Genomic DNA, 27,756 nt, shown 5'->3' with positions numbered 1-27,756 from the left:
CCAGCAGGGAAAGGCAGCGCAAGATCCTATAAGGATAGCTGAAGCCCAACAAAATCAAACAGGAAAGGAAACCCCAATGTGGGACAGGGAGGGGGATTGACCAGGAAACCAGCTCCCTCAGGCAAGGGGGTTTCTCTGTCTTTTGCTGGCATCAGACCCAGCCCGGCTGCCTTGCTGGAAGAGGCATGCAGAGAGCACCAACGATGGGCCTCAGACCAGGGGAGCTGGGTGAGGTTCTCTAGCCTGGTCACTCAGGAGGGCAGACAGGAGGGTGGAATGGACCCTGCTGGCCTGAACATATGTGGATCTAAACATCCAGGGGCCGAACAGACAAGGGGGGAGTTTGCCATCTGCAGTTGGGAGGCGTCAGTGCTGGCCACGGCCCCAGCCGGGGGCAGGGAGGAAACAAGAGCAGGAAGGAAACCCGCCCAATGCAGAAGGGGATGTGGCTCAAAATTTCCTTTCAGGGAATCTCCACCCCAGACACATCACTGCTGGGGAATTACTTGGTAACCAGGTACGTGACCCTGCACTTCCCAGCTCTCCTCTACCCAGGGGCCCCTCCCCACCACCCACTCTATATAAACCCCGGGGCTGAGACAGACCCACCAGTCCCAGCCCCTGGATTTGAACCAAGGATGCTGCTTCTGCTCTTCACAGCCTTTCTCCCATTCGCCGCAGCCTTGCTCCTGCCCCCGAGGCCTCATATGGGTGAGTGAAGCTGAGAAACTGGTTGATGCCCCGGCCCTGGGGGGTTCACAGTCAGAGTGGGGCTGATCGAGTCGCTGAGTTTTTGGTTCAGGGTCCAAAAATTCGGACAAAAGTGGGGTTCCTCCCAAAATAATATTTTTCTTCCCGAATGAAAACCCTAAAAAGATATGATTTCAAAGCAAATATTTTTCATTTTTTTCCATTTTCTTCGGGGCATTTCCTTCGACCTGAAATAAATTTTTCTTTTTTTGTTTTTGGTTTCATTTTGGGGTCTGTTTCAGGTGTTTTTCACCCTTATTTTCTTTAATTAGCTGAGTTTTGAACCAAAATGCAATTGTGAAAGAAAACGTTGATCCAGAACCAATTTTTCCACTGAATGCATCCGATGAAGTGAGCTGTAGCTCACGAAAGCTTATGCTCAAATAAATTGGTTAGTCTCTAAGGTGCCACAAGTCCTCCTTTTCTTTTTGCGAATACAGACTAACACAGCTGCTACTCTGAAAACAGAACCAATTTTGTTTTCTTTTTTATTTGCTTTCAGGTGCTTCCTTCAATCCCCCCCAAAATTTGGGGGGGGGTGTTTTTCATTTGATTTCAGCTCTCTTTAGAGGGGTTTTCCCCACTGTTTTAATCATTTATTTTTTAAAAAAATACTTCACTCCATTTCTAAACAAAACATTTCAAAACAAAAAAGTGAGATACCTAGAATGAAAATTGCCTACTTTTTCCAGAAAAAAAAATCCTTTTTTTGAAGCCAAAATAATCCTCAGAATTTGGTTCTTCTGATGCCCCAAAGTTGCATTTTTTGGCAAATTAACCAATTGCTTAAAAACTTTTACCTGGCTCTAGTGGTGAGATCTGGGAAATCAGGGCCCAGGGGCAGCACAGCCCACACCAGGGGCAGGGGGATAGAATTAACTGTCAGGCTCAGATGGGTATCAGGAGATGGGACATGGGCAGGGCCGGCTCTAGGTTTTTTGCTGCCCCAAGCTCCAAGAGCAAAAAAAAAAGCCAGAATGCCGCCCCTGGAATTGTGCAGCTCCAAGCACGTGCTTGCTTTGCTGGCGCCTAGAGCCAGTCCTGGGCATGGGGCCCGGTGGTGAGGGGGAATGATGATGGCCAGCGGGTGGCCCCACAGACAGAAGATAGATGGGCGTGTATGGGATAAGGAATGGATGGATGGATGGATGGATGGATGGATGGATGGATGGATGGACAGGTCCATGTGGGAATAGGTAGATATATAGTGAGTACATGTATGGATGGGAACCAGACTGGCTGGGGTGAGGGGATGATCCAGGGGCAGGCTGGGCTGGGGGGCCCAAGGGGCTGCCCCAGGCCAGCTATGGGCTGGGCTGAGGGATTAGGGTCTGGGTTGCACTGGGCTCTTGGTCTCACTCTCCAGATTCCCTTTTGAACCCCACGCTGTCTCTCTCCAGACTGGGTCATCGGGGGTGAGGAAGCCCTGCTCAGCTCCAGACCCTACATGGCCTATGTGCAAATCGGGTCAACGGGAAACTGTGGAGGGTTCCTGATCCAGGAAGACGTGGTGGTGACGGCGGCTCATTGTAACTGCAACCTGGGGTAAGAAACAAGCCAACCCCCACCCCTGAGCCAGCTGATCTCTGCCCAGAGTCTGGATTGGGGCTGGTGCCCCTGGAGGGGAAAGACCCAGGGGGAAAGGCTCCCTGAGCCAGCCAGTCCCCCACCCTGGGGCTGGATCAGAGCTGGAAATACATTGGCCCAAAGACTAGAAGCGTTTACGGGATGTGAAAATTACAAATTTCCCTGTGGTGCCTGTTAGATTTTAAAGCCTAACCCCCACAAACTAGATACGATCTTTACCATGAACTCTCACCACTTTTTCTCATGTCCTGCTAATCTTGGAGGAGGGAAGGGGCTGTCCAGAGGTGCTGAGCCAAACATCAGGGAACCATTCTGGACTTCAACATCTTTTGTGATGCACTCAGCAACCTCTCATATCCCACATACTGACCTCTGTCTCCAGGGTCATTTCCACAGACAGATCTGGGCTTTCTGCTACTTTTGTCCATACCCAGTAGATGGCAACGGTGCATAAAAAATTATTTGATCCTTTTCTTATTTGTATGTTTCATTCCTTCCATCGATCTTATTTCTGTGCCGGCCCAGCCTAGGCATCTGGATTCCCCCTTTTTCTTTTATTATTTCAGAGTTACAACCAGGTTAGGGCCTTACACATTTCCAGGTGTGTTTTCCTTCTTCTGCCATGTAGTTCAAAGATTCATAGATTGCAACATCATTGTGATCATCTCGCATTACTTCCTATATAACACAGACGACAGAACATCTCCCAAATAATTTTGATCTACAGCAAATCTTTAAAAAAAATCCAGTCTTGGTTAAATGTGGCCAGTGATGAAGAATCCACCATGACCTTTGGTAAATTGTTCCACTGGCTAGTTACAGTCCCTGTTAAAAAATCAAACCATGAAACAATCATTGAAAAAGAAAAACAAACAGAATCCTTTGTAGTGCCTCTGAATTTGAAATCAAATGATCTTGAGTTTCTTAGTATAGGACAGGTTTTCCAATTGTTTGATCATTTTCATGGCTGTTCTATGACCTCTCCCCAATTTATCAATGTCTTTCTTGAACCATGGACACCAGAACTGGACAGTGGGTCACTCTGAATAGCAGAGTAGTGTGTTGGTCAGTCTTTTGAGGTCTCTTTGGCCAACCAGAGGGAAGAAGGAGGAAGTCCATCCTTATGTAGGTGCATAAGATGGTCTTTGTGTTACTCAGTTGCACAACTTTAGGTAGAAATCTGCACAGGCCAGCAGCAGGTCTGGTGTCCCTTCCAGAGGGCCCATGATAGACCCATCCTGCCATCCAATGGGCACTAAATCCCCTATATTCTCCCCTTGGCTTTTCCAGCAACATCTTTGTCTACCTGGGAGTCCAAGACTTCATGGAGCCAGGACAGAACTGGCAACGGATCCAGGCCCGTCATTGGGTCCAGCACCCTGACTTCAACAATGAGAACTTTGACAATGACATCATGCTGCTGCAGGTGCCGCCCCCATCCCATCACCCCACCCCCAGTGACCTCACACTGCTGCAGGTGCCGCCCCCATCCCATCACCCCGCCCCCAGTGACCTCACACTGCTGCAGGTACCGCCCCCAGCCCATCACCCCGCCCCCAATGACCTCACACTGCTGCAGGTACCGTCCCCATCCCATCACCCCACCCCAGTGACCTCACACTGCTGCCAATACTGGCCCCATCCCATCACCCCGCCCCCAGTGACCTCACACTGCTGCAGGCACCGCCCCATCCTAACACCCCAATGACCTCACAATCTCTCTCTGGACTCACATCCATGCTCTGGCCAGGTGGTGCTGCCCCTTCCCAGCCCCAGTCCCGGTGCTGATCCGGGTCCATTCTCTCTCTCTCCTCCCCATGGCAGCTGTGGCACAGCGCAGAGCTGACTGAGTGGGTGATGCCCATCCCCCTGCCGGAGGCCGATCACCACGTCAGCCCAGGCTCCGAGTGCAGCGTGGCCGGGTGGGGTCGGACCGGAGTGAACACCACCACCGACAGGCTGCAGGAGGCGGAGCAGGAGGTCGTGTCGGACGGGCTGTGCAGAGAGCGGTACCGGCATTACGACCCCACCACCATGCTGTGTGCCGGCAGCCCCCATGTCAATAAATCACCGTTCCATGTAAATATCCCCGGCCCAGAGCCACTGGGGGTGCAGCAAGCTGCTCCAGGGAAAGGAGCTGGTGGAAACCAGTATGGCCGTGCCCCTCCCATGCTCCAGTGCCCCAAGAGGGGAGCCCATGGTGCAACATGGGAAATGCAGCCCAGCCAGGGAGATCAGCACCTAGTATGTCTCCAGAGAGGAATTGCCACTGTCAGTGCCCTTGTGCAAGGTGCTGGTGGAAACAAGATGAAATTTAACATGGGCTCATGCATATAAGGACAAGTAACAAGAAAATTGCTGCTCTGAGCTGGGGGCTCATGATCTTGAAGCAACAGAGGGGGACGGGGAGGGCGTGTCAGTTGCTTGCAGGATGACTATGGGCAGCCAGTGGGCCATGGCCAGGAGAAAGGCCCATGTGATCCTAGGATGGAGAAGTTCAGGTGTCTCCAGTAGAGAGGGAGGGTTTAATGCCAGCAGAGAAGGCTCTGGGCAGAGCTCAGCTGGAATCTGGTGCACAATTCTGGGCATCCCTGTCCCAGAAAGAGGGATTCCAGCTGGACCAGGTGCTGAGAAGAGCTGGTGGGATGATCAGGGGAATGGAGAGCCGGTCTGACGAAAGGGGAGAAAAATACCTGGGCTAGCTTAACCTAAAACACAGGCTGAGAGGAGTCTGATTGCTCTATAAATACATCGGGATGGGGGGAACACAAAGGAGCAAGATGACCATTGAAGCTAAAGGACTAATCAGGGGTGGGAATCAATGGGGGCTGGAGATGAGGAGAAGGTTTCTAACCATCAGAGGAACAACCTCCAACAGGAGCAGTTTGGGGGAACAGCCTAACCAGGATGCCCATGGAACTTGATAAGTTTATGGATGGATGATACAATGGAGCTGTCTGGGATAGCGAGGACTTGACTCCATGACCCAGTAGGGCCCGTCCAGTCCTGTGTTCCCATAAGGGCATGAGGCACCTGAAAAACACCTCCCATGATGCACCATAACTAGAAATTGCTGGGCTTTGATTTTTTAGCAAAATGTTCCAGGAACAATGTTGATGAAAAAGGGGAACCCCCCCCATCATCACCACATATTCTGACCCTTTCTACTCTTCACCATCAATGGAGGATCTACTGGTGAACTCAACCCTGAGGCCACCCAACAGACAGGATCCTGAGTAAAATCCTGGCCCCATAGATGTGGATGGGAGCTTTACTTTTGACATCTATGGGGCCAGGAAGGCACTGGAGCTGAGGGAGAGTCAGTGTTCCCATCTCACGGGAATTGGCAACATTTCAATCTTTGTTTTCGAAGAAAAGTTGAGATGTCAACATTTTTGGCAGAATGTAAATTCCAAAAACAGGTTTGACTCAGAAATGTTGAAATGTTTCATTGCAACATTTTTAATCAAAATGAATCATGTGAGATATGAACAGATTGAAACATTTCCTTCTCTGTGAACAAACTGGAGAGAGTCCAGAGGAGAGAAATAAGAACAAATAAATGATCAGAGGTTTAGAACAGCTGACCTAGGAGGAAAAGCTGAAAGAATTGAGCATATTTAGGCTAGAGAAGATGAGGCTGGAGAGGGGACATGATAACCATTTCCAAATATTTTAAGGGCTGCTATCAAGAGGACAGTTAGAAAATGTTCTCCAAGTCCACTGAAGGTGGGATAAGAAGTAATGGGCTTAATATGCAGCAAGGGAGATTCATGTTGGATATTAGGAAAAACTTTCTAACTCTGAGGGTCCTTAAGCTCTGGAACAGGTTAACTAAGGAGGCTGAGGAATCCCTGTCATTGGAGGTTTTTAAGACCAGGTTGGACAAACACCTATCAGGAATGATCTAGGTTTATTTGATCCGGCCCCCATGCAGAGGGTTAGACTAGATGACCTCTCAAGGTTCCTTTCAGGCTGACATTTCTATGAATCTAGGATTTTGGTTGTTGAGTTCACTCAAAATGCTTCATTTCAAGCCAGTTCAACATTAAGCTGCAGTTCCTTATCAGCGCATTGCCTTCTGGGAGCTGTAATTCAGGCCTCTATTTTCCCTTAAGTAGCTCCTGTCTGGACTACATTTCCCACAATGCACTGAGCCAGGTGATTCCCATGATGCCCCAAAGAGCTCCATCAGAAGCAAATCTGAATTGCATTATGGGAGATGAAGTCCTCCACGGAGCCAAGCCCTTAGGAGAGAATGAAGACCTGAACTACAACACCCATAAGCCACAGCACAGATAGGAAAAAGCAGTTTAACATTTTGTCGAACTGATTACTAACTATGGAATATTCTGATTTGGGTGGAACTGGCTCAAAATGAAATATTTAATTTCAATTTTCCTGATGCAAAAATGGAAAATTCTCAGGAATATCAAAAACATTTTATGGAAAATTTCAGTGTTGTGTAAACTGCCTTTTCCACAGGTACATCATCCTGCCCAGCTCTAGATTTCTCTCTCTGCCCACCCATTTCTAGGCTGGTTCTGTTTGGCGATGAGCCCTGGGCCTTCAACTGCAGAGATCACCTGTCCTACATGCAATCTGAGATCTCCAGAGGACAGACCGGGCTGGGTAATGTCAGTCACTGATGTTATTTTTCTTATTGGCAGGGTGATTCTGGTGGGCCCCTCGTGTGCAATGGTGTGGTCCAGGGCATCATCTCCAATGGAAATCCGGATGGGCGCCCCCCCAGCATATACACAAGAATCTCCAAATTCATCCCCTGGATCAGTGAAACTCTGCAGAAACTGAGTTAAAGGTGACGCTCCCCTTTAAAGGGTTAATTTAGCCATACTGGTCTCCGTGCCTGTGTGCAACTCCTGAGATGCTTTATATTGGAGGGATTTTTTTTTCACTGTTGAAGAAATGCTACAAATGGCTCAGTCCTGAAATTCTTTTGTGGCTACAAATGCTCCTTCGATGTTTGAAATTTTGTTCTTTTTTTGTCACCCCAAACGGCTAGTCAATCTTTGGGGCTCTGCGGGTGCTCTGGTTCGGAGCAGAAATTCACAATAGTGCCTGGTATTTACTTGATGAAATCTGGTTTATTTACAAGGAATATCAAAGTCCTGTTTCCCTGAACACAATCAGCATCAAATAGCAACAGACAGCTCTTCTGTTCACTGTCCAAAGCCTGCCTCTCCAGAAAAGACTCTGTGCGCAAAAAATTACTTCGCTTAGCTGTTTCTCAGGGCCACATTTCTGTGCTTCAAGGTTATGTCTGCCTGGCTATTTACTCTCCGTCTGTCTCTCTTCTGTCTCCAGGTCTCTCTGTGTTATATCTGTCTGATCCACATACCCCATTACCCAGAACAATATTCAGTGACAACCTTTCTTCCTGATTCATTAGAATTCCCAAGTGTGCAGAGTGTTTTACATCAGCATAGGGGATTCTGGAGTAAGGGTACAATTTTCATTGTTGAATTCTATATGCCTTCTACAAATGCTGATCATTTTTATATCTATTGCAGTCTTCAAGGGTTTTCTACCATCAAAATTCCTAGCTGCAGTGTGTCATTGGTGTCTTAAAAACTTTCTTTCACCCAGCCAGAGAGCAGGAATGGGGCCTTTTGGTTTTGGTGGCCAACATCTCACCACAAAGCATGGTTAGCCGAATTAAATAGCACACAAAAATAGGACACCGAAATGGTTGTGTGAAAATATTTAAATTTTGAATGTTTTGTTTTGTGCATTTTGAGCCGGACCCAACTTTTATTTATTTTCAGTATTTTCTTTTCTTTTCTTTTTCCCTTTGCCACCCCACAGATATTTATTTATTTAATTAATTATTATTATTGTGATACTGAATGAAGGTTGGAAAAACCAAAGGAAGGGAACCTGGGAAGCATTGCTGACATACATTGGGACAAAAGAAGAATTGTGTATTTCCAACTATTTGGAAGATATTGAAAATGGACACTTGTTTGAATAACCAACGGCACTTCAGGGGAAAAAAATCCATTTTAAAAAAATTAAAAAATAGTCTTGTTTGAACAATTCACTCTACCTTTTCCAGTACTGGCCTCTAAATTGGAGGTTGCATGTGTGAATGATCCAGGGTTGGGGAGGATAATTGGGCGGTGGGCAGGATGCAGGGAAGCTGGGTTGAGCCATAAACAAAATTAAAACTAAATAAGACCATTTATGCCTGGAACCTCAGAGGTGTTTGGATGCCTAACACCCATTGAAATCACTGGGAGCCTAAATGCCTTTATGGATCTGGGCCCCTAGCTCTTCTCATAAGCAGATGTCAAAGTGCTTTACAAGGGCGGTTGGGATCATTAGCCCCAGATGGGGAAACTGAGGCACAGAGAGGGACCATGACTTCCAAGGTCACCCAGCAGCAGAGCTGGGAACAGAACCCATGCATCCTGAAGCAGAGGTCTGTGGTCTGACTACTAGACCACACTGTTTCGCGACAACTCTCAACAGCTCAGTCAGGCACGCCCAGGGCCTGCGGCCCTGCAGCCCCTCCATCGCAGAGCTTGTTAATTTCACTTCCTGTCTTGTATCCTCTGCAGTCAGTACAGACCTGATACAAACGTCTCCAGCACTGAGTTCCCTCCTGCCCCTTGTCATGTGGGGCAGGCACTGGGTACGCCAGGGCAGGGAATGTCTCTGGTTGCAGGGGATGGGGCTGTAGCAACTATAGGGCTGGAATTACTCCCAGATCCACCCTGACACCCAAATCCAATAGCTGTGGGGCAGATACAGACAGAATCGATCTGTGTATCTCCACACTCCCCTCCGTCTGGCTCTCTCTGTTTGGTTAGAGGTACTGCACTGGCCAGAGCTCCCCAGTACCGGGCGAAGCCATGTTGCTGATCCCTGTCTGGCTAAAGGCCAGATTTGTCTGAGCCAGAGACATGAGACAGATTCCCAGAGCTGCCTTCAGATGTCCTGGGTCCCTCCACCCCGACCTGCTGCAATAACATGCCTTCAATAGACTCGTCCATTCCAAGTCCAAAAGGGATCACGGTGCTCCTCCCGTCTGACCCCTGTGTAGCCCCGACCCTGGGATGTCCCCGAGTTAATCCTGGCTCAAACTAAAGCAGAGCTGTTAGAGAAACGTCTCAGCTTGAGTCACATGTCATCCGGGATGGAGAATCCAGCCCAACCCTTGGCAGCAGCATCTCCGAGCCTGATCCAGACCCAGCCCACAAAGAGATTTGAATGGCCAATTCCCAGGCAAACTCATTCCAATCCTCTGGGCTGGGTGCTCCGGCCCCTGTGGTATGGGAGGGCAGAGGAGATGATCTAATGCTTCCCTCTGATGTCATCTCTCCGGCTCTAGGAACAGCTCAGGATTGACATGATAGAAACCTTTTCACCCTCACAGTGTTTCCTTCTCCGTGTTCAGGGCAATTCCTGTTAAACAGAGTCTGTCTCCAGTCGTGTAACAAACACCTCGGGGTTCTCCCACCGCTTGGGAGGGGAGACCCCTAACCACTGACAGTTACACTGTGGGTTATTGCACGGCTACACCCACTGACCCCAGCTGGGATCTGGCCCCATTGACCCCAATGGAGCTATATCCCTTTGACACCAGCTGAGGTCTGGCCCCACTGAATCCAGCTCAGGATCTGGCCCACTGACTCCTAGGGCAGTGCACATCTGGGGTGCTGGACCCCGTGGTGGCCGTGCACATCTGCAGCCCAGCACTTGCTTTGGTTGCCATGCTTCCCTTTCCTGGGGGCTCTGTGTCCCTCTTTGAGGCCATCACCATCAGCAGGGCCAGCCCAGCCTGTGCGTCTCCCCACTGACACATTATTTCCCTTCCACCCCACAGGATCTCTGCTGCACCCTGGCTTTTCAGATCCCCATCATTGTGCCAGCCCCCCAGGGTCCACCTCTGCCTAAGGGGGGCGTGGCATGTGGCATCACCACCTCTAAGACTGAGCTCCTGGGCTCCAGCCTCCCTGCTGCACCCCGTGAGCTCTTCCCGGTGAAGCCAACTGAGACAGACTCCTTCTCGGAGACGTTTACACTCTCCTGGGACGCGTGCACCTCAGCCGGAATTGGCAGTGACACCCGGTTGCCTTTTCCAAAGAGTGGGGATAGATGGATGGCTGGGGGGGTTGATAGACAGAGAGGGAAGGAAACGGAGAGCTGGATGGGGATTAGATAGATAGATAGATTAGACAGAGATTGGCTAGAGAGACAGATAGGGATAGAATATATCGATGGATGGGGACAGGTGGCTGGAGTTGGGGATAAATGGATGGAGGGGGATGGGAAGAGGTAGATCGATTATTTTGTCACCAGAACAGTTTTAAACCTGTGGAACTTGAACCTCTGGGTCATGACAGCTGATTGTTCAGGCTGCTTTTCTCCTTGGAGCTCCCCTTGCATCTCTGCTCCGGCCCGCGAGGACCCCTCCCGCTCGGCGGGGATTAATTCGCCCAACGCACCAGGAGTGGGTCAGTAATTGCCCTGCCCTGAGTTCACAGCTTTGGGGGCCAACATCACCCCAGATTAGGCCAGAGAGCCCCCAGAGGGGGACTGGGCGAGGAGGGGGACACAGGGTCTGTTGCTTGGTGCTGAGCTTCTCGGTGCTGTTGTCGCTGTTTTCGCCCTTCCCAAGCTCTTCCTTACGCGGGCGATGGGTGACACTGATAGATATCAGTGCTGGGTGAGACAACATGCCCTGATCCCCCCTGACATTCTGTACCCCTGTGTTAAACCCATTACAGGATGGCGATGCATTCTGTACAAAAAGCATGCCTTGTGAGGTCTCGCTCACCACATTTCTCGGTCTTACGGGCTGAGTTGAAAAAAAAAGTGCCAAAAAATTAAAATTTCGGTACACAATATTTTAAAATTCTGCAAAGTTTTGTATATTTTATTTGTCAAAATAAGACAGTGTAGTCACACCAGTTTCAATTATTTTGGTAATTTATTTGAAAATCTCTGTCAGCCAGGAGGTCTGTAAAAATACAGACCAAAAAAAAAAAGATTCTGGTCTTTTTATTTTTTTTTAACAAGTGAATTCCTTACTAGACATATCAACATGGAAAGTTCCCCCCCACACACACACACAGAAAATACATAGGGCAACAGAAGCGCTGCAGTTCGGCCGTTTGCGCACAAAAGGCCACTGTGGCAACAGACCAGCCAGCTGCATTCCTGCTGCTGGGTTTCTGAAGCCACAGAGGCCCTGGTGGATCTGAAGCACTTCTTCAGTGGAAATGTGTTTTCTGCTGGGAGGGGTGGGGGGAGTATGTGGGACACGTCCACAGATGTGAAGAATTCCCACAGGAATAAATTCCCAATTAACTGTGACATTTTTCTGGTTAAATTCCTATGGCCGATTTGGCTCATAATTATTTTCAGCTTCAGGAAATTGGCCCTTTAAAAGCACCACGCATTCCTATCATTGGGCTGGACTTTGCTCTGATTGCACGTTATAAATGTGATCAAGCCATGATCATCCGTACCTAAGGTATCATTAATTTCTAGTTCTGCGATCAATTCCTCTGTATTTGGCATGACAAGGGCCAGGACAGAATTCCCCCACGGGCAACAATTTTTGAGTTAGGAAATCATCATCTATAATACTTATTAATTGTGAGGATGTTTTAGTGCTGGCAATACGTACTGTAGAAGAAAACTCAGTCTTCACTCTTATGTTGTCAGTAACAAGTCAGAGACAGTTTATTTTCAAGGAATTGCAAGGGGAGTCTGCACATGGGCAAAGAATATCCCTCCCTTAGGCAGGTCTCTGAAAGATAAACAGTTAGGGCAAGCATTTATACTTTTTGTTACATACAGTAATGGTCAATAGCTGTGTCTTGTTTGTAAATATTCCTTCCTGATATCTTATTTTTCTCAGCAATTCCTGTTACAATCAGCATTCCATTCTTATCTAAAGCAAGGTCAAAAAACAGCATCTCTTACAGTTTTCCCACTTGCCCAGCCCTGCCTTAAAGTCTGGCATTATTAGAGTTAGGGTTAGCCTGAGTCTTGCTCTGTCTCTGAACCAAACTAAATGGTTGCACACAAATCCGTTTTTTTTCCCCTTTCACACTTCCACAGCACTCTCCAGAAAATGCACTCTGATTAAAGTCTCCTACGATGAAGCAGTTTTTTTAATACATGTTATAGACAAGTGCAGGAGGAACCATTCATCCTCGCCCATCTTCTCTGTATCACACACCAACTAATATGCCCTCTTGTGCTTTATCAGCTAGGACATTGAGCCATAAGCATTCAGGATCATTTTCCTCCAAGGTATCAGTGACTTAGAAACAGGTGGTATCAGATTCGATATAGAGTGCCTCTCCCCCTCTCCTTTTGTCCACTTCATCCTTCCGGAATAGGTTATAAGCATTGATTTTGACTGTCCAGTCGTGGGAATCATCTCACCAGGTTCCAGTCATATGAACTAGACCAAACTGATGCTCATAGATGAGCAGTTCCAATTTCTCATGTTTGTTCTAAAGGGTCCTAGTATTGAGGTACAGGCAAGTCAAGAATTTTTTGTCGTTGCATCCTTGGGTTCCTTGATTAATTTTGTTCTCAAGTTTGTGCTGGGAGCTCATTTCTTTCCTCTTTTTACCCACCCCTTTGACTATTACTTTAACCCCCTCTTAACTCCTTTAGCCAGATTGTGCCCAGGGAGATTGGTCCCCCTTCTCCGGAGGTGGGGGTCATTAAAACTCTGCAGCCCCATAGACCTGGGAGACCAGGTCAATGACTTGGAATACAACATAAAATCCTCATTGATAAAGTTTGCAGATGACACAAAAATTGGGGGAGTGGTAAATAATGAAGAGGACAGATCCCTGGTACAAAGACATCTTGATCCTGTGATAAACTGGGCACAAGCAAATAATGTGTTTAAATACGGGTAAACGGAAATGTATACAGTGACACGACACCCCTCATTCTTCATAGAGATATTATTATGATATGATTATAACATAGTTATGATGTATTTTATGCAAGATAAGGCATGTTATTATTCCAATATAGGCTTGGAGAAGAGGAGACTGGGGGGCATGTGATAGAGGTCTATAAAATCATGAGTGGTGTAGAGAAAGTGAATAAGGAAAAGTTATTTACTTGTTCCCATAATATAAGAAGTAGGGGCCACCAAATAAAATTAATGGGCAGCAGGTTTAAAACAAATAAAAGGAAGTTTTTCTTCACACAGCGCACAGTTAACCTGTGGAACTCCTTGCCTGAGGAGGTTGTGAAGTCTAGGACTATAACAGGGTTTAAAAGAAAACTGGATAAATTCATGGAGATTAAGTCCATTAATGGCTATTAGCCAGGATTGGGAAGGAATGGTGTCCCTAGCCTCTGTTTGTCAGAGGGTGGAGATGGATGGCAGGAGAGAGATCACTTGATCTTTATCTGTTAGGTTCACTCCCTCTGGGGCACCTGGCATTGGCCACTGTTGGTAGACAGGATACTGGGCTATGATGGACCTTTGGTCAGACTCAGTATGACTGTTCTGATGTTCTTATGTTGTTATGTGAGGTGTCAATGGAAAAGTTATGATTTGCTGAATACAATTATCCTATTTGTATGCATGTATCGTTTTTGTATCTGAAGTTATGAATATTGACTATGGATCTATATCTCACAAGTTTCAGAGTAGCAGCCGTGTTAGTCCATATACATAAAAAGAAAAGGAAGACTTGTGGCACCTTAGAGACTAACAAATTTATTAGAGCATAAGCGTTTGTGAGCTACAGCTCACTTCATCAGATGCATACAGTGGAAAATATAGTGGGCCGATTTTATATGCACAGAGAACATGAAACAATGGGTGTTACCATACAGACTGTAACAAGAGTGATCAGGAAAGATGTACATCTCACATGTAGTTACACCTGGGTAATGCCCACAAGACAAAAGGCTCTCAGTCTAGATGGCTGGCTGGGAAGGGTCCCTTCAGGTTGATGAGGTATTAGAAAGAAACAATAGGCCTAAGATGAAACCTATCTCCCACCTGAGGAGCTTTCCAGAAGATTCAACAGAGAGTCTGTGAGCAATTCTCTGCTGTGACACTACAGGGACATGTGACCAGGTCACCTAGTGCAGGACTCCACGTTGGGATTTTTCCACTGACTGGTGTGGGAACCAAACTTTGAGACAAAGGGTTCCTGCCATATGCAAAATAAGGCAGTATATAAGTATATAAGGCAGAGGACTGACATCATTGTGGTTCTTCACTGACTCCTCACCCAAAAAAACACCTGGAAACACCTGAGGAACAAAGACTGAACTGGAGGAAGTGCTGGACCCAGGCTAAAAGGATTTTTAGCCTGTGAATGGAACACCTGGAGATTCCAAGCTGTAAGCAAGTGCAGCTGGCCCCTTAAGAATCTGCAGCCTGTGTGGATCATCACTTAGGGTGAGAATTTGCTATTCATAGCCAATCTATGCAGTATATTAAGCTTAGTTTGCTTTTTTTTTTTTTTTTTTTTTTGGCTAGGTAATCTGCCTTTCTCTATTTGATATCCCTTATAATCACTTAAAGTCTATCTTTGTACTTAATAAACTTGTTTTTGCTTTGTCTAAAACGAGTGTGTGGCAGTCATAACTCAGGGGCAGAAAGCTGTTGTATATTCCTCTCCACACTGAGGGAGGGGGCGAATTTAATGAGCTTACACTGTACAGTTCCCTGTGCAGCGCAAGATGGTATAATTTTGGGTTTACACTCCAGGGTGGAGGAGAACTGGGGTGGTCCCTGAGTAGCTGGGATGTTCCCTAGCTGGAGCCTTCCCATGCAGTAACTGGTCAAAGCAACTGCATGTAACTGCAGCTGTGCGTGTCCCTACCTGTACATGTGCTGGTGAAAGTGGAGGCTGGAGCCTGGAGAGAGCTTTGCAGGTTGGTCACTGCAGTGCAGTGTATGAGAGAGCCCAGGGTGGTGGGTCAGAGGGGCTCAGTGATACCCCAGTTCCAGGTGGCACCCCCAGGGAGAACCCATCACATATACATGTAGGAATAAAGTTTTGCACTCTGTACGCACAGGATGGGGGATTCTATCGTGGAAAGCAGGGATCTGGAAAAAAAATCTTTGGAATCTTGGTGAATACTCAGCTGAATGTGAGCTCCCAGTGGGACGCTGTGGCCAAAAGGGCTAATGTGATCCTGGGATGTACAAATAGAGGAATCTCGAGTAGGAGCTGAGAGGTTATTTTACCTTTCTATGTGGCACTGGTGCAACCCCTTGATCTGCCTCTTCCCATCCCGATCCATCCATCCCCATCCATCGATCAATCCTATCCCGATCTATCTCTCTAGGCAATCCCCATCCATCCATCTGTCCCCATCACCACCCCCACCCCCACCTCCACCCACCCATTCCTGCGCACATGTCCCTGTAGTGTCACACCAGCCATTGCTCGCAGACTCTCTATAGCATCTTCAGGAAGGATCCCCAGCTGGGAGAGAAATTTCTCCTTAGGCCTATTGTTTCGTCCTACTGGTGTTCACAGTGCAAGTAGGATCAGAGGAGAGTCACAAGAATGAGTCAAGGTTCAGAAAACTTGTTTTAGAGTGAGAGACTCAGGGAGCTCATTCTGAAGCTTAACAAAAAGAAGGTTACCTGGTTCCTTGATGACAGGCTCTAAATATCTAGAGGCAATAGTTAACAATGGGCTCTTCAGTTTAGCAGAGGAAGGTCTAACGTGATCCAATGGCTGGAGGTTGACACTAGAAAAATTCAGACTGGAAATAATGTGTAAATGTTTAAGAGTGAGAGTAATTAACCATTGGAACAATTTGCCAAGAGTCCAGCACAGCTGATTTTTGAATTAAGATTGGATGCTTTTCTACAGGACCTGCTCTGGGAATTCTTGTGGGGCAGGCCTGTGACCTGTGTAAGTCAGGAGCTTAGACTAGATGATCACAATGGTCACTTCTGGCCTTGGAATCTAGGAAGCCATGAATTCTTCTCAACTGCCTCCCGCCCTGAGTGTGGGTATGAGCTGGGAGGAGGGATGTGGGTCAGAGAGACCAGATCCCCCAATCTGTGATAGCACAGTTTCCTGCAGACCCCTTGATAAGGTGTGTGTGGGGGGGGAATAATGTGTCTGATTCTCCACTCGCCTGAGCCAGCCAGTCCCCCTGCCCAGGCCAGACAGGAGCCAGCATCTCCAAAGGGGAAAGGCCCCATGTCCCATTCCCTGCCACACTGAGCCAGGCAGTCCCCACACCTCCTAGAGATGAAAGAGATGAAAACTGGTTCTGACATAGCATGGGGAGAGACACTATAGATAGATAGATATAGGATAGTTTGATGGAGGAATAGATGGAGGGGGATATATAGATGGATGGATGGGGATGGATGGATGGAGGGCTGGGGGTGGGATGGGGATAGATGGAGGGGTTGGTGGGTGTGGGTGTGGGTGAGGGTGGGATGGGGATAGATGGACGGATGGGGATTGCCTAGAGAGATAGATCAGGATAGGATAGATCGATGGATGGGGATGGGAAGAGGCAGATCAATTTCTTGTCACTAGAACTATTTCAAACCTGTCCCACTTTTGTCCCAGAAGTTGAACCTCTGGAACCTGGACAGCTGATTGCTCAGGCTGCTTTCTTCCTTGTAGTTCCCTTTCTGTCCCAGCAGGCAGGGATTCCTCCAGCCCTGAGGGGGTTAATTCCCCACTGGCACCCACCAGATCCTCATTCTGCATGAAATCACTGAACCCAGGTGTCCTGGGTCCCAGCCTAGCTCATTAACCACAAGCCCACCTTTCCCTGTAGGGGTCAATTCCCTCCTGGCCTTGGCAGATGCAGCGGCTGCTCTGGATTTCACGGCTCAGGTTAATGTGGCAGTACACAAATTACTCTTTTTTGTAACTTCATTTTATTCACTGCTGGCTACGAAGCAGGGAGCGAAATGCAGCAGGCAGCGCGGCAGGGCAGAGGAAGTGAGAAGGGGAGGATCAGCACTAATGTTTGATCTGCGGTCAGTTCAGCGTCGCCGTTGCTGAGTTCCTTTCCCACTGGCATTGCTGGCGCCGGGAACAGGTGTGTTTGGAACAGCAGGTGGCCACCCAGGGGGAACAAACCCCTGGGAAAGGCCCATTGAGGAAAGGGCAGGCTGCAGTTCCAACAGGAGTTAATAGGTCAAGGTAACGACGAGGATCTCCCATAAACCGTCACTTGACCAGCTGACACGGATGAGAGCTACCAACCACTGGGTCCTCCCCAGGGTTCAGCTCAAGTCTGTTACCTGGGAGGAAATAACCCACCTGTTTCCCCAGCAAAGAGGTAGTCTAAGGGTTGGGATTTCCAAGGAAGCTGATGGGAGCTGGCCTCAAACCTGGCTCCTAACTCCCCTAAGCTCCCTACCTTGACACTCATGACGCGGGGGGGGGGGGAGCTGCCTGATGGTAACAAAAGCTGGGGGAGGGGGCTCAGCCTAGGGGGGCTCTGCCCCTCTGCAAAGCAGGCCCTACATCTGGGCCTCTCAAAAGGACAGAAGTGGTGCAGCTCTGGCCCGTGCAGCGATTCCCGGCTCGGCTCGGGGCTCCAGCGTCCTCATCGTCTCCTTTATCCAGGAGATGAAGGTGGAGACTCTTGTGTATACTCCAGGGGAGGCGCTGTTTTGGGATCCCCATGAAACGATGCCCTGGGCTCTTTTCCCACACACCAGGGGGCCCCCAGAGTCACCCTGCAAAATTAAACAAGCCATAGATGGAGAACAGCTCAGTGAGTCATTTCCTACTGATGTGCAGCTCAGTGACACCCCCTGGTTCAGCTGGTCCCAGTGTCACCCCACAATGTCCACCCAGCTCTTCTGGCACCCCACGACCCAGCTGGTCTAAACACCACATCCACTCCCCTGTCCAGCAGGTCTCTGCCTTCCCCTGAGACAAGACCAGTTCTTTGCCCATTAATTTGTACAGCACCAAGCACAGTGGAGCCTGATCTCCTATTGGTCTCTCATAGGCCCAACTGCAACATCAAAAGCCTCATTCATAATAACGATTTATCAAGGGAGCTTGAAGCCAGAAGGAGATTTACCCTAAAAGAGGCTTTGCCCTTCTTCGGATCTCCCACACACATCATGGTGGAAGCGTCATAGTCATAGTAGGTCACATCGGGATTTTTCAGACACACGTCATCCTCCAGCACCTTCAAATTTGCCTCCTGGAGTGTGGTGGCTGGGGCTGATTCACTCTGTTTGCTGGTGCAGCCCCAGCCGGCGACACTGCATTTGGTCCCTGGCTTCTCTCTCTTGTTGGTGCGTGGCAGGGGGATGGTTTTCACCCATTTATTCAGCTTCACTGTCTCTGCCAGCTGAGCGACAAGAATGATGAACATCAATGTGAGGGTCACACTCATGGACACCCAGACACACCCTGTTCCCAGCAAAACCCGTTGACCATGTGGTCAAAGGGGACAGGGTGATGGGCTGGGGGCGGTGTCTGCAGCAGTGTGATGTCACTAGGCAGGGGTGATGGGATGGGGGCGGTACCTGCAGCAGTGTGAGGTCACTAGGTGCAAGGTGATGGAATGGGGGTGGTACCTGCAACAGCATGATGTCATTGTTAGTGGTCTCACTGTCGTATTGTGGGTGGAGGATCTGGCGACACACAGGGATCTCTTGCTGGCTCCGTTCCTGTTTACTAATATTATGCGCTCCCAGCTTGACAGTGATCTTGCTGAAAAAGCCAAGCACAACCCATGGGACATCCGTTGCAGGAGTGTACATGAGGTGGGGGGTGGGCACATGTGGGTCTGATTCATGAATAATGATATGGATGGGGCAGGGCACCCTGGGGCTCTCAGGCTGTGATCATGGACTCGGTTTCTGGTCTGCAAAAATGTATACACCATTGTACACCTTGCCAATGCAGATCCCACCCCAGGGCTGGGGACTGGCTAGCTCGGAGAGGTGTGAGGGGCCGGGGGGGCTGGGGGTGGGAAATGGCACAAGTGGCCTTTCCCCTCAAGGGCAGCAGCACAAAGTGTCTCCCCCAGCCCCTTGTGCTGTCCCCCTGAGCTGCTTCATTCCCCATTGTTCTCCAGGGCTCATCTCCCCTGCACCCCAAAGAACAATCCCTGACTAGATCCAGACAGGGGCCTAAGCCCTGCTCCCCCGAGCGCAGAGCCCTGCAGAGCTGTCCTGGGGCAATGAACCCCTCCCTGCCCCGATCTGGGCAATAGGCCAGACCCCAGCTGGTGTCACTGGCAGTAGCCCCATTGACTTACCCAGTGTTGGATCTCGACCATGGTTTGCAGAGGCCCCTAGAGACACGCTGCCTCCCCCTGAGCAGATCAGACCCCTCGGCTTTGCTCTCCTAGACTGTCCTATTAACTGCTCCTTCCCTGCAACGTAGGACAGCGCCAGAGCTCCCAGCTCCCCCATCACCCACTAACGCCCGACCTGCCCCGACATCCCCAGCACAGAGGTGCTTACTCTCCCTGGCAGTGAGCGGCCGTCAGCACGAAGTTCTCCGCCACCAGGAACCCTCCGCAGTTGATAAGCTTGTTTCTGCGTTGTATATCCAGATAGGCCATGTAGGGTCTGGAGTGGGGCTTGGCATTTTTTCCTCCAATGATCTCACCTGCAGGGGGAGACCAGGTTCATCTAAAGAACCCCATCATCTCCCTGGGCTGGTCTGGGACCGAGCTCCCCATCCCGAAGGGGAGCCCCCACAGCCTCAACCCAACCCCTGTGATGCTCTCCCTGGGGGATCCCTGGGCCTGGAACCCTGCCCCCTGCTCAGCTTTCCCCCACACTGGACACCCCCTGGGGTTGACAGGAGAATCTAAATCTCTGATGTCGCTGGATGGACAATGGGTGACAAACGCACCAAGAATGCGGCAGTAATTGCCCTGCCTTGAGTTCACAGCTTTGGGGGCCAACATCACCCCAGATTAGGCCAGAGAGCCCCCAGAAGGGGACTGGGCGAGGAATGGGACATAGGGTCTGTTGCTCGGTGCTGAACTGCTTGGTGCTGTTGTCGCTGTTTTTGCCCTTCCCAAGCTCTTCCTTATGCAGGTGATGGGTGACACTGATCGATAACAGTGCTGGGTGAGACAACATGCCCTGATCCCCTGACATTCTGTACCCCTGTGTTAAACCCATTACAGGATGTCGATACATTCTGTACAAAGCATGCCTTGTGAGGTCTGGCTCATCACATGTTTCTGCAATCTTACTGACTGAGTCGCTTTCAGTCAGTTTCTGTCCCCTATGCTGCTTCCTTTGTACTTCTGGTGTTGTGAGTGCAGTGGTTAGAGAGAAAGGGAGAGGTCACTGGGGGGAGGAGTCTGCTCTCCTTCTTATAGGTCTTTCTCTTTTTCAAAAACCATCTCCCGCTGGGATTGAGAAGACAGAAAGTCTGAGCAGACAGTAACACTGAGCTGTTTCTGTGTCGAGATGTAAATTTTTCACCCACATCTTTCCTGCCCAAGACTAGCCGCTTAAGCAGGTGATGATCCATTTGATTACACTGACACCTGGCTGAGGCATCAGCTAGCTGTTTGTCTCCAGGGAAGTGGTTTGTGGCTGCTCCCCAGACTTGAAACATGTCTGAGTAATACCATGCAATAAAATCTTATAATGTCAAGGTTCCTTCCCCACTCTGAACTCTAGGGTACAGATGTGGGGACCTGCATGAAAGACCCCCTAAGCTTATTCTTACTAGCTTAGGTTAAAAACTTCCCCAAGGTACAAACTTTGCCTTGTCCTTGAACAGTATGCTGCCACCACAAAGCTTTTTAAACAAAGAACAGGGAAAGAGACCACTTGGAGACGTCTTCCCCCAAAATATCCCCCCAAGCCCTACACCCCCTTTCTTGGGGAAGGCTTGATAATAATCCTCACCAATTGGTACAGGTGAACACAGACCCAAACCCTTGGATCTTAAGAACAATGAAAAATCAATCAGGTTCTTAAAAGAAGAATTTTAATTAAAGAAAAAGTAAAAGAATCACCTCTGTAAAATCAGGATGGTAAATACTTTACAGGGTAATCAGATTCAAAACATAGAGAATCCCTCTAGGCAAAACCTTAAGTTACAAAAAGACACAAAAACATGATATTACCCTTCCCTTAATATTTATGACAACTTTACATGCCACAAATATTTTACCAGAACAATAATGATCAGCAAATTATGAGTTTTCAGATGATAATTCACAAGGCACTCTTTGCATAAAATATATCATAGTCCTGTAAAAGTAGTGACCATATGGGTACAGATTGTCACAGACCCCCTAGATACCACCACTGACCCCAATCCCTGAGACCCCCCCATTCACCCGAATGACCCAGGGGCCCTAATCCCAGCTGTACTTACCAGCCCAGGCCCTGGGGGGCAGGAGAAAGGCCATGGGGAGCAGGAGCAAGATCTGGGCCTGCATGTTTGGAGTCAGTGCAGGGATGGTGAATCTGCCTCAGGCCTGCAGGCTTTATAGACTCAGCTTGGGGGTATCGGGGGGGCAGGAAACCTCAGTGTCACCCACACACTCATCTAAATGCAGAGCTCAGGCATCTCAATTTCCAACCACAGCCAACTACACGGGCTGGGAGGAAGGACACGCTGTGCGTGAGCCGGTGATCCTGTACAGCTGGCTGGATCCTGCATGGCTGGGTCCCTGCTCAGCTGGATGGATGATGCACCACTGGATGGAGAAGACAGCGCTGGGTAGATCTGGGGCTCAAACTCACTTGGCTCCATCCTTGCTCAGCTCCTTGCCCGTGTCTCTGCTATGGGGGCTACGAGTGACAGCGACTGATCTCAGTGTCTGGTAGGAATGTGGATCTTTCTCATATTGGCCCAGCTGTGAGCTGGGTGGGTCTGGGCAGACCAGCCATTTCTGGCAACCCCCCACCACCCTTTTGGGAGTCTGTGACCTCGTGAAGAGGATGTGGCAGCATCTGTGATGTCGTACAGCTGGAAGCGACGACTGCAGCACCAGAGGGGAAGTGACACAGCAGAGCCAGCGATATAACCCAGGTGTCCTGGCTCCCAGCCATCTACCCTTCCCCCACTCTAACTGCTAGACTCCACAACCCTCCCAGAGCCAGGGATGGGGCACGGGAGACTTTGCTCCCAACCCCCTCCTCTTCCCCTTCTCTAAATATTAGACCCCACTCCCCTCACAGAGCCAGGGCTAGAACCCAGGTGTTCTGGGGCCGGCACCAGTGTTCCCTCTCATTTTTCCCACTCCTCTGAGGAATAAATTTTCTTATGTGGACCAGTGTGGAGGTGAGGTGTGACACGACCCTGTGTGACACATCACCTTCAGACTGGTGCACATAACAACATTCATGTGGCGGGGTGGGGGGGTTCTGAGTGTGGGAGGGGGCTCAGGCCTGAGGCAGAGGGTTGGGGTGCATGGGTGTGAGGGCTCTGACTGGGGGTGCCGGCTCTGGGGTGGGGCTGGGGATGAGCGGTTTGGGGTGAAGGACGGTGCTCTGTGGCTAACGCAAGGAGAGAGGACTCCCCCCAGCTCTCTCTTTACAGAAGCACCTGGGGGGGAGAGGCACCTCCCTCCACCATGGCAGGTCCAGGGCGGGGGCTGCAGGAAAGGCGCCCCTCTCCCGGACCTGGCAGGTTCCAGCTGGGGCTGGGTTGGAACAAGGGGAGGGTCGCAGATCCTGGTGCCCCGGCCGCAGTAGCTCCGGGCTGCCCTGGCCGCGGCTGAGTTCAGGCCAGGGTAAGGGCGCCCTGGCCTCGGCTGGGTTCGGGTCGCGGCAGTGTTGCAGCCAGGGGAGGGCCACCCCATCAGTGGCAGGTCCAGGGCGGGGCTGGGTTACAGCCACCCCTCCCCCACCCATGGCATGTTGGAGGACCAGCTAGGTTGGCGCCCGGGGAGAGGCGGCTCTCCCCTGGCTGCGGCATGTCCCCAGGCAGGTTCCTTGAGCACCTGCGCAGCGCTAAATAGATGGCTGCATGGCTGCGCAGCTTACAGGGAACTTAGGGACTCCTGGCTCCCAGCCCTCTGTGACCCCATTGGTGCCAACAAGCAAAGTGTTTACTGTCCTTCACAAGCCACTCCGGTCTCAGACCAGACAAACTCACTACACCTAAGACACCACTTCCCTGGGCTTTAGTGGATGTGAGGGCTTTACTGATAGCTGGAAACTTGTCAAGTCTCATGCTCACTGTAAGCTGTGTGTATAGATGGCTAACATCCTTACCCTGACACCTACGGTTAATGGTCTTGGGGTGACCATCCAGGGAATCTCATGGCTTGGGGATGGCCCATTCATGCAGGAGTGAGCTGTCATCCCCCTCCCTCTCCCCACACAGCTAGCCAGTGGTGGACCACACCATGTGACACAGACGGACCCAGGCAGCTGGCATTAACTGAGAACTAACAAACCCATAGCTGGAGACCAGACTTTTCACCTGTGTGTTTGTTTCATCCAAAATAGAGATGAGTCTTACAAGAAAGCATTTACTGTTCAGACTCTATGAAATGCTCAGAAGTACCTCCCTGCATCTATCTCACATTCAATGTCTGTGTTCCAACACATTCCATAAGGAAATATGCACACTTTGATTTATAACACCAAAATGTTTGCTCTGAACATGAGAACCCAAGCATTGGAATTTTCCCTCCACCCCACACCCCACACATCCGGAAGGACTATCAGAATCAGGTGGGCTATCACGGGCCTTCACATTAAAAAGGATTTTTGAATGGACTTCTTGTTGATGGGAAATGCTGCCTGCAAAAAAGTACTGTGGGCTTGGATGCTGAAGGAAGTAAATAAAAGGAAGCCACTGGACAATTTTTTAACCAACACAGACTCTTTCCTTGATTGTGTCTTTCTAGGCATCGAGTGAAGTCTTCTGCAACAATTCCTATTCATAGGGAAATTCTGTGCCAGAAAAAAAAGTGCCAAAAATTAAAATTTCGGCACACCATATTTTAAAATTCTGCAAAATTTTGTATATTTTATTTGTCAAAATAAAGCAATATAATCATGCCAATTTCAATTATTTTGGTAATTTATTTCAAAATATCTGTCAGCCAGGAGGTCTTTAAAAATACAGACCAAAAAAAAAAAAAAGATTCTGGTCTTTTTATTTTTTCAGCAAGTGAATTCCTTGCTAGACATATTAACATGGAACGTTCCCCCCACACAGAAAATACATAGAGCAACAGAAGCGCTGCAGTTCTGTCGTTTGCCCACAAAAGGCCACTGTGGCAACAGACCAGCCAGCTGCATTCCTGCTGCTGGGTTTCTGAAGCCACAGAGGCCCTGGTAGGCAGAAGGTGGATCTGAAGCACTTCTTCGGTGGAAATATGTTTTCTGCTGGGGTGAGGTGTGGGAAATTACGTGGGACACATCACAGATATGAAGAATTCCCTCAGGAATAAATTCCCAATTAACCATGACATCTTTCTGGTTAAATTCCTATGGCCGATTTGGCTCATAATTATTTTCAGCTTTAGGAAATTGGCCCTTTAAAAGCACCACGCATTCCTGTCATTGGGCTGGACTTTGCTCTGATTGCACATTATAAATGTGATCAAGCCGTGATCATCCGTACCTAAGGTATCATTAATTTCTAGTTCTGCGATCATAGAATCACAGAATCATAGAATCTCAGGGTTGGAAGGGACCTCAGGAGGTCATCTAGTCCAACCCCCTGCTCAAAGCAGAACCAATCCCCAATTAAATCATCCCAGCCAGGGCTTTGTCAAGCCTGACCTTAAAAACTTCTAAGGAAGGAGATTCTACCACCTCCCTAGGTAACGCATTCCAGTGTTTCACCACCCTCCTAGTGAAAAAGTTTTTCCTAATATCCAACCTAAACCTCCCCTACTGCAACTTGAGACCATTACTCCTTGTCCTGTACTCTTCTACCACTGAGAATAGTCTAGAACCATCTTCTCTGGAACCACCTCTCAGGTAGTTGAAAGCAGCTATCAAATCCCCCCTCATTCTTCTCTTCTGCAGACTAAACAATCCCAGTTCCCTCAGCCTCTCCTCATAAGTCATGTGTTCCAGACCCCTAAACATTTTTGTTGCCCTTCGCTGGACTCTCTCCAATTTATCCACATCCTTCTTGTAGTGTGGGGCCCAAAACTGGACACAGTACTCCAGATGAGGCCTCACCAATGTCGAATAGAGGGGGACGATCAAGTCCCTCGATCTGCTCGCTATGCCCCTACTTATACATCCCAAAATGCCATTGGCCTTCTTGGCAACAAGGGCACACTGCTGACTCATATCCAGCTTCTCGTCCACTGTCACCCCAGGTCCTTTTCCGCAGAACTGCTCTCAATTCCTCTTTATTTGGCATGACAAGGGCCAGGACAAAATTCCCTCATGGGCAACAATTTTTGAGTTAGGAAATCACCATCTATAATACTTATTAATTCTGAGGACGTTTTAGTGCTGGCAGTACATACTCTCCAGAAAATGCACTCCAATTAAAGTCTCCTACGAAGAAGTAGTTTTTTTAATACATGTTATAGATAAGTGCAGGAGGAACCATTCATCCTCTCCCATCTTCTCTGTATCAGACACCAACTAATATGCCCTCTTGTGCTTTATCAGCTAGGACATTGAGCCATAAGCATTCAGGATCATTTTCTTCCAAGGTATCAGTGACTTAGAAACAGGTGGTATCAGTTTCGACATAGAGTGCCTCTCCCCTTTTGTCCACTTCATCCTTCCGGAATAGGTTATAAGCATTGATTTTGACCGTCCAGTCATGGGAATCATCTCACCAGGTTCTAGTCATATGAACTAGACCAAATCATGGTCATAGATGAGCAGTTCCAATTCCTCATGTTTGTTCAAAAGGATCCTTATATTGAGGTACAGGAAAGTCAAGAATTTTTTCTCATTGCGTCCTTGGGTTCCTTGATTAATTTTGTTCTCAATTTTGTGCTGGGAGCTCATTACTTTCCTCTTTTTACCTACCCCTTTGACTATTAGTTTAACCCCCTCTTAACTCCTTTAGCCAGATTGTGCCCAGGGAGATTGGTCCCCCTTCTCTGGAAGTGGGGGCCATTAAAGCTCTGCAGCCCCATAGACCTGGGAGACCAGGTCAATGGCTTGGAGTACAACATAAAATCCTCATTGATAAAGTTTGCAGATGACACAAAAATTGGGGGAGTGGTAAATAATAAAGAGGACAGATCCCTGATACAGAGACATCTTGATCCTGTGATAAACTGGGCACAAGCAAATAATGTGTTTAAATACGGGTAAACGGAAATGTATACAGTGACACGACACCCCTCATTCTTCATAGAGATATTATTATGATATGATTATAACATAGTTATGATGTATTTTATGCAAGATAAGGCATGTGAGGTGTCAATGGAAAAGTTATGATTTGCTGAATATGATTATCCTATTTGTATGCGTGTATCATTTCTGTATCTGAAGTTATGAATACTGACTATGAATCTGTATCTCACATGTAGTTACACCTGAGTAATGCCCACAAGGCAAAAGGCTCTCAGTCTAGATGGCTGGTTGGGAAGGCCCCTTCAGGTTAATAAGCATTAGGAAGAAACAATAAGCTTAAAACGAAACCTACTTCCCACCTGGGGAGCCTTCCAGAAGATGCAACAGAGAGTCTGCGAGCAATTCTCTGCTGTGACATTACAGGGACATGTGACCAGGTCACCTGATGCCGGACTTCATCTTGTGATGTCAGGATTTTTCCACTGACTGGTGTGGGAACCAAGCTTTGAGACAAAGGGTTCCCGCCATATGCAAAATAAGGCAATATATAAGTATATAAGGCAGAGGATTGACATCATTGTGGTTCTTCACTGACTCCCCACCCAAAAAGACTCCTGGAAACACCTGAGGAACAAAGACTGAACTGGGGGAAGTGCTGGACCCAAGCTAAAAGGATTTTTAGCCTATTAATGGAACACCTGGGGATTCCAAGCTGTAAGTAAGTGCAGCTGGCCCCTTAAGGATTTGCAGCCTGCTTGTATAATCACTTAGGGTGAGAATTTGATATTCATAGATGATCTATGCAGTATATTAAGCTTAGTTTTTTGTTTCTTTACTAGATAATCTGCTTTGATCTGCTTGCTAGCCCTTATATTCATTTAAAGTCTATCTTTTGTAGTTAATAAACTTGTTTTTGCTTTGTCTAAAACCAGTGTGTGGGAACCATACAACAGGGGCAGAAAGCTGTTCTATATTCCTCTCCACATTGAGGGAGGGGGCAAATTTCATGAGCTTACACTGTACAGTTCCCTGTGCAGTGCAAGATGGCATAATTTTGGCTTTACATTCCAGAGGGGGTGTGTGCTTGTTTAGCTGGGATGTTCCCTAGCTGGAGCCTTCCCGTGCAATAGCTGGTCAGAGCAACTGCATATAACTGCAGATGTGCATGTCCCTACCTGTACATGTGCTGGTGAAAGTGCAGGATGGAGCCT

At 48.6% G+C, this 27,756-nt stretch overlaps 2 protein-coding genes across 4 annotated transcripts; one reads left to right on the top strand and one right to left on the bottom strand.

Moving 5' to 3' along the window:
* The first annotated feature begins 627 nt into the window (after positions 1-627).
* LOC140897070 (mast cell protease 1A) lies at positions 628-8,350 on the top strand. 3 transcript variants are annotated; one of them, XM_073309350.2, is made up of 6 exons: positions 628-711; positions 2,151-2,295; positions 3,628-3,763; positions 4,162-4,416; positions 7,008-7,156; positions 8,211-8,350. In XM_073309350.2, exons 1-5 carry the CDS (start codon positions 639-641, stop codon positions 7,152-7,154), a joined length of 756 nt encoding a protein of 251 aa, XP_073165451.2. In that variant the 5' UTR covers positions 628-638; the 3' UTR covers positions 7,155-7,156; positions 8,211-8,350. The 3 variants fall into 3 exon arrangements, with proteins under 3 accessions (XP_073165451.2, XP_073165449.2, XP_073165450.2); XM_073309348.2 differs by having other exon boundaries at positions 8,164-8,350; XM_073309349.2 differs by having other exon boundaries at positions 7,008-8,350.
* Positions 8,351-17,833: 9,483 nt separating this feature from the next.
* Positions 17,834-21,747, bottom strand: LOC140897069 (granzyme B). The gene is made up of 5 exons (XM_073309347.2): positions 21,678-21,747; positions 19,790-19,937; positions 18,896-19,031; positions 18,391-18,666; positions 17,834-18,037 (listed from the first exon to the last, which is right to left on the bottom strand). The coding sequence occupies exons 1-5, from the start codon at positions 21,739-21,741 to the stop codon at positions 17,834-17,836; spliced, it is 828 nt and encodes a 275-aa protein (XP_073165448.1). The 5' UTR covers positions 21,742-21,747.
* Positions 21,748-27,756: the final 6,009 nt, after the last annotated feature.

This window comes from Lepidochelys kempii, chromosome 13, assembly GCF_965140285.1.
Source record: "Lepidochelys kempii isolate rLepKem1 chromosome 13, rLepKem1.hap1, whole genome shotgun sequence".
In the NCBI taxonomy this organism is placed as follows: Eukaryota; Metazoa; Chordata; order Testudines; family Cheloniidae; genus Lepidochelys; species Lepidochelys kempii.
Note: the sequence above shows the minus strand (reverse complement) of the source record. Positions and strands in the feature narration are given on the sequence as shown.